Genomic DNA, 10,850 nt, shown 5'->3' with positions numbered 1-10,850 from the left:
GGATAAGAAGAAGAGGGATATGGAGCGAAGAGCGAAGAACGCAATTTAGGGAGAGGCTGTGTACGATAGGAGGAAAAAGAGATCTGCAAGAGGAGATAAAGGAAGGAATGTCGAAGATAAGAAGAGTAATAGAGGAGAATGAAAAAGAGAACGGGAGAAGGGCTAACAAGAACGGAAGAGGGTGGTGGGACGAGGAATGCAGGGAGAGAAAGAGAGAAGTGAGGAGAGAACTAAGGAAATGGAGAAAAGGAAAAGGAGAGGTGGAAAGATATAGAGAAGGAAGGAAGGAGTATAGGGAAACGTGCGAAAGAAAGAAAAAGGAGGAGAAAGAAAGGATGATTAGGTAGATAGGAGAAGCGAGAACGGAAGGAAAGGTATGGGAATTGATAGGTAGAATAAGGAAGAGAAGAAAGAGAATAAACGAAGAGATAAAGCTGGAAGATTGGAAGGAATATTTCATGGAACTAATGGGGGGAGTGGCGAACAGGGTGGTGAAGGGAGAAGGAGGTGGGGGCAGGCAGGAGGAGGAAGAGATAGAACTAGAAGAGGTAAGAAAAGTAATAGAGAAACTGAAAACAGGGAAAGCAATAGGCAAGGACGGGATACCGAACGAGGCATGAAAATTCGGAGGAGAAGAAATGGTGAAATGGATATGGAAAATATGCAAACGGGTCTGGAGGGGAGAAGGCTGGCCGGAACAATGGAAGGAAGGTGAGATAATTCCAATAGTAAAGAAAGGAGAAGGACGAGAGGTGAAGGACTATAGAGGAATAACTATTATGTCTTCGATGTACACAATCTACACGGCGGTACTAGCTGAAAGGATAAGGAAGGAGGTAGAATCGAAGAACTTAATTCCCGATAATCAAGCTGGATTTAGAAAAGGAATGGGGACGATGGATCAAATATTCGCACTGAACTACTTGGTAAATAGACAACTAGGAAAAGAGAAAGGAAAGATGACAGTACAATTTGTGGATTTGAAGGCGGCATTTGACTCACAAGGAAACCTCGCGAACTGGAAAATTCTGATTTTAATGAAACTTTCCACACATGTAGGGGGAGTAAAAAGATGAATTTAGATATTTTTTGTAGCTGCCCAAAAACAGTTTTAAGGGGTGAAACCACTGCTCATATGTAGAGCGGTTTTTTGCTTTTCTCGATATATCTCGAAAAATATTTGAAATATCAAAAAATGTTTCAAATAAAAGTTTTATAGTAAAAACATCTTTATTCAACCACATTAATAAAATTTCAAAAAAAAAAAATTTTTAATTTTTAATCAAAATTGTGTTTAAAAAATTATTTTCAAAAAATATTATTAATGTTGTCAAATAGAGAAGATTTTACTGTAAAACTTTTATAAGAAACATTTTTTGATATCTCAAATATTTTTCGAGATATATCGAGAAAAGCAAAAAACCGCTCTACATATGAGCAGTGTTTTACCCCTTAAAACCGTTTTTGGGCAGCTACAAAAAATATCTAAATTCATCTTTTTACTCTCCCTACATGTGTGGAAAGTTTCATTTAAATCAGAATTTTCCAGTTCGCGAGGTTCCCTTGTCAGTGGATAAGGAAGTATTAATCAAGGCGATGAGAGAGAGAGGAGTGAGACAAGGACTGATAGACAGGGTAGAGGAGGTTCTGAGAGAAACAAAAAGCAGAGTGGGAAGGGGAGGAGAGAGCGGAGGAACATTCTGGACGGCGAAGGGCTTGAGACAAGGATGCCCGCTAAGTCCGATACTATTTAATATATTAATTGCAGACATAGAGGATTACATGAAAAAGGGCAAATGGGGAGGCGTGAGACTAAAAGGAGGGAAGATTTACACACTAATGTATGCGGATGATATAGCATTATTGGCGGAGGAGGAACAGGACATGAGATCAATGATAAGCAGGCTAGAGGGATATTTAGATAGGAAAGGCTTAACACTGAGTATAGAGAAGACAAAGATAATGAGGTTTAGAAAGGGAGGAGGAAGGAAGAAGAAGTATGACTGGAGATGGAAGGGAAAGAAATTAGAGGAGGTCAAAGAGTTCAAATACCTGGGGTATACGTTTAAGGAGTTTAAACAATCTGCGCTACATATATAAAAAATAAATTTTTTTAACTAGTTAAAAATATCTTTAAATTTTATTATCTTCCATTAATTTATGTCTTTAAAATTATTATTCCTTATCCTACTCAGACAGATAGAGTTGTAAAACTTCCATATTATATTTCTTGAATATTTTATATTTATGACATTTATATAATATCATTAACGTAATGCTTTATATATTTTTCAAATGTAACTTTATTAAATCGTTTTATTTTAACTAGTTATAAAAAATTCTATTTAAAAAATTATCTTTATCCTTATCTTTACATTTGAATAATAATTAAAAATTATCACAATGTAACATAAAATATAAAAGAACTACATATCAAATAATTTAAATCGAATTCATATTATTTTGTTGACGTAATATTTTATCAAAAAAATTTTTGGGAAATTACAATATTCAATATTTTGTTAACATATCTTAAAAAAAAAAACAATATTGATTGTAAATTTCTTTTCTAATGTTTAGAGTATTTCTGAAGATATCGATATTATTCGACAAATTAAGGATGGAAGAAAAGGCAAATATTCTGCGGAATTACGTGCTTTTGCATTAACTTTAAACTTTTATAGTCCAAAGGCATATGATTATATCAGAAATATTTTTCATAATAAATTACCAGCGTCATCCACTATTCGTGCTTGGTACAGCAATATAAATGGATTGCCAGGTTTAACTCAAGAAGCAGTGCAGATATTGAAAAGGAAAAGTAATAATGCAGGCGATAAGAAATTATATGCATGCCTCATGACGGATGAAATGGCCATTAGAAGACAAATAGAGTGGGATCATACAAAAAAACATTAACAGGATATGTGGAAAATGAATTGCCTACCCATGATAATAAACGTTTACCTGTAGCTAAGCAAGCATTAGTATATTTATTAAACGGTGTAAATGAAAGATGGAAACTACCAATTGCATACTTCTTTGTCAACGGACTTACTGCAGAAGAACGAGGTGAAATTACAAAGACAGTTCTTACTTCCATAGATAGTTGTGGAATTCAGGTCATTGCTTTAACTTTTGACGGACTCATATCAAATATTAGCATGTGTAAATATTTAAATGCTAATAATAATTTTGATAGCATTTTGCACCCAACTCATGGTTATAAGATTCCAATTATTTTGGACGCTTGTCATATGATTAAGTTAGTCAGAAATACTTTTGCTTCTAAAGAAATACTGTATGATGGTGATGGTAATGCAATCAGATGGGAATTTATGGTAAAACTTGTTCATCTTCAAAACAATGGTTGCTTTCATTTGGCTAACAAATTGACTTCTAACATATACAGTGGTACAAAAATAAAATGAACGTAAAACTAGCTGTACAAATTTTAAGCGAGAGTAGTGCCGCAGCCTTAGAGCAGTTTCATGAAGATGGTCATCCAGATTTTACAGATTGTATTGCCACAGCCCAATTTTGTAGAATAATGAACAATATTTTTGATTGTCTTAATTCAAGAAATTTTTATTGCAGTAAATATAAGAAGCCATTATCTAAGAATAACATGAAAGAAATTTTTTCTTTTTTTGATACAGCTATTAAGTATTTGTCATCTATTACATTAGAAGTCAAAGGGAAACGTGTTCCAGTGATAGAAACAACATCAAAAACCGGTTTTCTTGAGTTAATTATTAATATGAAAAATGTACAGTTTTTATTTTATGAATACGTAGAGAAGGGATATTTGCAATATCTATTGTCTTATAAGTTATCACAAGATCACTTGGAAATGTTCTTTTCATGTATTCGAGCAATGGGAGGATATAATAATAATCCCACTATTAAGCAATTTATAGCTTCATATAAACGCCTTCTGCATCACAATGAAATTAAACCCTCTACACAAGGAAATTGTGTTCCGTTGGATAATATTCCTATCCTAAATGTTTCATCGCACAAAACATCAACTAGTTCGAATACAGAAAGGGAAAATGAAAATAATAAAGATGAAAATAATAATGATATGTTAATTGACGATATACCACTGCTACATATAAATCTTACTAATAATCACGCAATTACATACATAGCAGGATACGTTGAAAAAAAGATTTTAAAGTCTATAAAATGTCAGACGTGTTATCAATTGTTCAATGAATGTGAGGGAGTAACATCTAAGTTTATTGATAGAAAAAATTGTGGATTGTTAAGACAGAGAGAAGAATGAGAGACGACACGGCCCGGTTTTAGGTGATCCGCGAACGCGATACGCCCTCTGGGAACGACGTAAAACGTGCACATGAACTACGTAGCCAATATCGACGTTTGGGCCGCGGGGTAACCCATACGTGCACGATTTAGGTTGCGTTCCGTGCTAATGTCGGTAACGCAAAGTTATTGATTTTTCGTTATGTGAGCGAGCGAGAAGGTATAAGAGTGAGCGAGATAACAATAAGAGCGAGCGAGACAGTAATTGGAGTGAGCGAGATGAGAATAACACATGCAGAAGGCTCGGGGGTGGGGATCTGATCGAGGATCGAGCATCGAGTCTTCTCCTTGCGCGCCGTTGTTCTTATCTCGCTCACTCCTGTTACTGTCCTACTCGCTCTTATTGACGACTCGCTTGCTCTTATACCTTCTCGCTCGCTCACGTATACTAAAAGGAATTTTATATATAGATTAGGATTAGGATTATGTCTGAAAGGGTTAGAATGACAAATATGTATATGTTTGTATTACATCATATAAAATATATTATAATAAAAAATATACATAAAAATTTATGAATAAAAAAAATAATTAATATTTCTTCCTCGTCCTCTTCCTCTTCCACCTTGTCCTCTTCCTCTTCCACTTTGTCCTCTTCCTCTCCCACCTCGTCCTCGTCCTCGTCCTCGTCCTCGCCCTCGCCCTCTCCTACCTCTTTGAGAGGCAGCTATTGCCTTGGCAATTATCGTCCCTAATTGTTCGCTTTGAAACATTAACAATAAAAAAAATAATGAAACAGCATGTTCATGATATTCATGATATGAGTATAACAAATATAACTTTATAATTATAACTGCACTGAGTTATACACAAAAAAAATAATTTAACTCAACAAAATGTATATATAAATTTAACATTTGTTGAGCCAAATAATTTCTTTTTTCAGTGCACAGATATAAGTATTTATCTAAGTAATGCTCGATTTCTTCACCTCTAGATGAGTTCTCGATAACTTTATCCAACAGATATCTTTCAGAATTGGTTTTCTTATTGATCGATTCTGGGATATAGGTGTGTTGGATAAAGTCATCGAGAGGTGAAGAAATTGGATATAAATAAAGGACTTAATTTTTTAAATTACAGGTGCTTTCCAGCAACGACACTGTGTAACACAGAGTATTATATTTCATTTTTTAACAACAAACAACAAAGATGAAACGATTCAGGCTACGTTCAGATACATTACCCGGGTACACTAGGATATACTTTCCTCTCTTTCTGACTCACTGAGATAGAAAGGGAGGCAAGTATATCCGAGTGTACCCGGGTGACGTTTCTGAACGCACCCTCACTGTGTTTCACAGTGTCGTTTCTGTAAAGCACATATGTAATTAAAAATTTAACACTTACATTTAATTGAAAAACGTCTGTTGCTGCTGGCGTTGCTGCTGTCATCAACGCCGTAGACGCGGTCGTCGTCGTTGCCGTCGGCGCCGTGGTCGTCGTCGTTGCCGTCGACGCCGCGGTCGTCGTCGTTGCCGTCGGCGCCGTGGTCGTCGTCGTTGCCGTCGACGCCGCGGTCGTCGTCGTTGCCGTCGGCGCCGTGGTCGTCGTCGTTGCCGTCGACGCCGCGGTCGTCGTCGTTGCCGTCGGCGCCGTGGTCGTCGTCGTTGCCGTCGACGCCGCGGTCGTCGTCCTTGCCGTCGACGCCGCGGTCGTCGTCGTTGCCGTCGGCGCCGTGGTCGTCGTCCTTGCCGTCGACGCCGCGGTCGTCGTCGTCGTCGGCGCCGTGGTCGTCGTCCTTGCCGTCGACGCCGCGGTCGTCGTCGTCGACGCCGCGCTTGGCGTCGACGCCGTCGTCGTTGTCGACATCGTCGTCTTCTTCGGCGTCTTGGAAATATAACTGAAAGAGAAAAATTATTGAAAATTAATACATATTAATTAGAGCTTATTACAGTAATGATGTAATACATAATTATTTACTTACGGCTTCATAAAATGCGGACCTGCGGAGACGATATTAGCACATACGACGTGGCGAACAATATGACGAACTGCGACTCACTTGTTGATGTCGCGAGTCACGACGCGCTGCCGCGGCGCCACTCCTCCCTCTTACCCCCTTCTGAGGGAGCTATGCGATTCGCTTAAAAACGCTTTCTTTATTGTTTTGAAAAGATTCTCTCTCTTTTTAACGAAGCGATAGACAACAGTGAAGTCTTTCCATTCGAAGCATTTGCTAGAGCTGGTACTATTTGCTGCGATCAGTATATTTTATTCGTACACTAGTCGAAATATTAAATTGATTTTTCATTATCTAAGACGCTGTCTCGAGTGAATTCAGTTGACATTAATTGTTCACACAACAATTAATAGATTATCGGCTAGGTTACGTTAATTTTGTGCATATTTTGTGCGCAATAAATTAAGTTTATTTTTATTTTTTAATATTTTATTCTTTGAAGCGTACGTATTAATATTTTGTTTCCCTTTTTCGCTTCATTTTACTTTTTATTTTTTATTTTTTTATTTTTCTACATCTTAAAACGTGTAGTAATTTTAATACAGAAAAGTACAGAATAAGTTATTTCTTATTAAGGACTCTTTTACGAGTACGAGCATAAATTAATTAATTGCAAAATGAGTGATCAGTATATAGAAAGTGTATATGAAAAATGTGCGTTTAAAAATTGTCGCAATGGTGTTTTTTCCACGGGGTCGCATTTATTTCGATTTCCATCAAGTACAGATGCAAGACACAAATTATGGATACGTAATAGTGGTAAGTTTTTTACATATACAGGGTGTCACTGAATGTTTGGTACTTTTCTCATATTTAGATAGAGCGAGCCAAACTGAGTCGAAAAGTCATGTACCATTTTGCAATTTTCGCGATAGTTGATGAGTTATTAATGATTAAAAATCGCCGTATTGGCCCGCCCACCGCCAAATCCAAGCGCGCGGTGAGATGCGGCCGCCCCGCGGTCGGCGCGCGGGCAGTTGTTTACTACAAGCGGCGATGATGACACGGCGCGACGCACGAGCGGTGCGTAACGCCGGGCCCCCGTCCTGAGCGATGATAGTTTCTCGCCTTTTTTAAACAGAAATAAAATTTTTTAACAACATAGAAAAATTTTTTGTGCGTACGTATGTACATACGTGTGTACATGCATACACAGGGAAATATCAATTGTACTGCTTAAAAAAGCGATTACTCAATTTACTTTTTTTCTTTTAGTAAGTAACGGTTGTCTTTAAGAAAGAATATTTTCTTGATAATAATCTTAAAATGTATTCATCACAAATTTTAGAAAAAGTCTTTATCATGTACTGGAAAGAAGAATTTATACTCCTTCAAAGAACATTATAAAATTTTATCAAAAAAAAGTCAAAATAATAAGCAAATTGAATTTTTGTTTTAATTTTATATTCTTAATTGAAGAATTAAACAATTTGAATTCAGAATATTATTTGTTTTAAGTAAAGAGAGTGATGAGTGTATTTTAAGATTATTATCAAAAAAATATTCTTTGTGAAGATAACCGTTAAAAGAAGGGAAATGGAATAATTGGTTTTCTTAGCACTAGAATGATATTTTTTTGCGTGTGAATTGTGCATAAATAGCAATCGCGATATAAGATCGCGAGCCAAAAAAAAATTATTTTTTCTTTCTGTGGCAAGAAAATGATAGAGCGCTATCATTTCCACACACCACCTTGCGGCAGATAGCATGGCGCATTTTTTTAAGTGGTACCCCCCCAGTAGGTCTAATCCACTTTGCATTAAAATATTCTCATATATGCAAGAACTGTTTGAAGTGCCTTTTTCCAAATGATTAGACCACTTCGACCCATCCATCTGTCTGGATATCGCGCGTCTAAAACATTTCGCGCCTTTCGCGAAAATCCGCAGGAGCCCCATCGTATTGGAAAATGCGCATTTTTCGCGACAGGCGCGAAATGTTTTAGACGCGCGATATCTGGACAGATGGATGGGTCGAGGTGGCACAATCATTTGGCCGGCGCGGTCGCCGGATATTAACGTGCTCGACTATTTCGTTTGGGGTTACATCAAGATTTAGTCGAGTACACCGGCTTGGCGGCCGTTAAGGTAAAAGTACCAATGACTGGCCACTGCCCATTACCTAGCCATTGATGGAAGATTTATTTTTTATTAAGCTTTTTAAATAAAATTGGAAACGTATTTTTACTGATTAATATAATTTGACTATTTAGTTTCTCATATTAAAAATTGTGCTATTTAAAACTTTGTTTAAGACATTAAAAAAAATACTTGAATACTGATACTTAAGTGTATCGTGAGTCGATCGTGAGTTTCAATAGATTTCTTACGGAATGGCTAAGAAAGGTAAGATACTGGTTAAGCCTATAATTATCGAAATAATAAGTTTTTCTGTACGAAAAAGACGTTATAGAATCTTAAACATATTTATAATAAATAAAAAGCAAAAAATTGCACATGTAAATTATTTTTGTATAAATATTTACGTGGCTATCTACTGGTGCGTGGAAATCTTGTTTGCCCAATAACTAACCGACTGGCTAGTTATCGGTCGAATCGCCGCGATATGTGCTCACTTCTGTGACTGTAGTACCTGACCATAACATCTGTTCTTGTTTGAATGATCAGTGAATGATCTGTGTGCACACTTTTCGTACGAAAATCGTAAGTAAACTTATTTTTAACATTAGTTCTAGCAATATTATATTACATTATACGTATTTTTCAAGTTTTTTGGTTTATTTTTCTACATGTTGTATGTATAACCTCCAAAATTTGTTTACTTTCTCTATGACAGAAAACGTAAGATGGGCAAGGAGAAAAAGAAAAGAAGTCGATCAATGAAAAAGGAATAATGGAAAGGAATAATGTTACAAGTAGGAAAACTGAAGAAGCTCCAAAGCTTTGTAAGGAGGAGGAGCTTTCTATTGAACAGCCTTTCGATATTCTTGACAATCTTGATCAATCCTTGCAAGGTTTGTACAATAGTATTAAATACAATATTTTGAAACTTGAAATCTAAATTAACACAAGTAACTTAATTATTTTTATATTTGTTGTAGATGATCAGAATTCGAGTGTAATTGAAAGCGGTTGTAATAACTGACGGTGTAGAAATGACTGAAATTGTCACGAAAAGTCATATGCCTGAAGGGCTGCAACCAGATGTAAATATAGACGAAATTTCCACCAGTTCTGTATTTCCACCAGATAATTTGATTCAAAACCAGATGTCTGATGAACTTCAAGGTTTGTATACAATTCTAAGATTTTGTATTATATTAGTATTATAATTTTTATAACAAGTTTCTTCTTACAGATGTTCATACTAAAACCAACGAAAATGGAGCAATGGAGAACATTCCATCACTATTTAAAAAATGTATGGTTTGGCCTGCAGATATTAAAAATATGAAAAATAAGAAAAAGCCGGCTAGAAAAGTCTCCACCGTATTGACTTCCGAAGAGTGGCAAAAGCAACAATTACAAATACAAGAAGAAAAGTTAAGAAAGCAAAAAGAGATCGAAGAACGAAAAAAGCTTAAAGAAGCGAAAAAAAGAAAGGCCGAAGAAAAGCAAATCAAAAAGGCTGCACTTGAAGAGAAAAAGAAGCTGGATCAAGAGATTAAAAGATTGATGGCGCAAAAAAAAAGATTAGAATCAAACAAGAAAAAGTTGATTAAACATTACACATTTTTTTAAAATACTTTGAATGTATTGCCAAAGATTCTGTGCAACATCTGTTTTTTTTTAAGTTTTAAATTCATTGAATAAGTTAAAATAATAAATTGAAGTAATAAGTTAAAATAAAAAATTATAATAATATATTATATTGTTCTTAGATTTAAAACTAAAAAAACGTTTACTTCAAACTACTTATAAAACTGTTTACTTATAATTTACTAAGTTTATAGAAAATATAATTATTTGTTCGAAATTATAATACATAAAAAATTTATCAGACAAAATAAACATTTTTGGTGTTTATTTTATTACCTCTTAAATGTTTGCGTTCGACAAAATAAAATTTTATTTATTAAAATTATTTTTAATACACTATAAAAGTTATGGTCAGTTACTAGGACCTCAAAAATTAGACACTGGGACACCCATTTTTGACCGGCCATGTATTGGGTCATCGGGTCTATTATTATTTCTGTTTATAATTAATTTACTAACGCACGAAATATTGTTTTTTTGTACTTGTTTGATAGAAAACAGTATAATCTTTCGATATGCAGAAGTTTTCTTATTATAAAATTGATTTTGTGCATTACATTTTAAAAAGAATTTCTTGGTATGCTTAAATGGCCAGGTATTGGTACTTTTACCTTAATTGTCGAAACTAATCTTGCACAAGGATTTTCGAAATATTTCAATATTTGTATGCATGAAAATTTCTGATAAATTGCGCGGAGTTTTTCATATTTATTTAGATTTCTACAAAGATGTGACGGGAAAAATCTGAAATATTTCACTATTTTGTCTGAGTTTTTCTGAAAAATGTTCCAAATCCTATTTAAAAAATCTGAGAAAAACTTAAAATTCAGAGAAAG

At 35.1% G+C, this 10,850-nt stretch overlaps 1 protein-coding gene and 2 long non-coding RNA genes across 3 annotated transcripts in view; 1 reads left to right on the top strand and 2 right to left on the bottom strand.

The window, feature by feature from the left end:
* Positions 1–4,789: 4,789 nt before the first annotated feature.
* Positions 4,790–5,884, bottom strand: LOC139775118 (uncharacterized). The gene is made up of 2 exons (XR_011718744.1): positions 5,683–5,884; positions 4,790–5,034 (listed from the first exon to the last, which is right to left on the bottom strand). It is a non-coding gene; the product is annotated as an uncharacterized lncRNA (long non-coding RNA).
* A 2,500-nt stretch (positions 5,885–8,384) lies between these two features.
* Positions 8,385–10,119, top strand: LOC139775155 (uncharacterized). Its single transcript, XR_011718751.1, has 5 exons — positions 8,385–8,640; positions 8,839–8,958; positions 9,092–9,269; positions 9,357–9,543; positions 9,614–10,119. It is a non-coding gene; the product is annotated as an uncharacterized lncRNA (long non-coding RNA).
* Positions 10,120–10,726: 607 nt separating this feature from the next.
* The window catches only part of LOC139775153 (uncharacterized), a 37,018-nt gene continuing 36,894 nt past the window's right edge, over positions 10,727–10,850 (bottom strand). The window contains exon 20 of the mRNA XM_071710941.1: positions 10,727–10,734. Within this exon, the coding sequence (XP_071567042.1) occupies positions 10,727–10,734 (8 nt within the window). The remainder of the gene's footprint in view (positions 10,735–10,850) is intronic.

This window comes from Temnothorax nylanderi, unplaced genomic scaffold (genome assembly GCF_030848795.1).
Source record: "Temnothorax nylanderi isolate EJ_2023f unplaced genomic scaffold, tnyl_v1.0 TNYL_tig0093_pilon, whole genome shotgun sequence".
NCBI lineage: Eukaryota > Metazoa > Arthropoda > Insecta > Hymenoptera > Formicidae > Temnothorax > Temnothorax nylanderi.
Note: the sequence above shows the minus strand (reverse complement) of the source record. Positions and strands in the feature narration are given on the sequence as shown.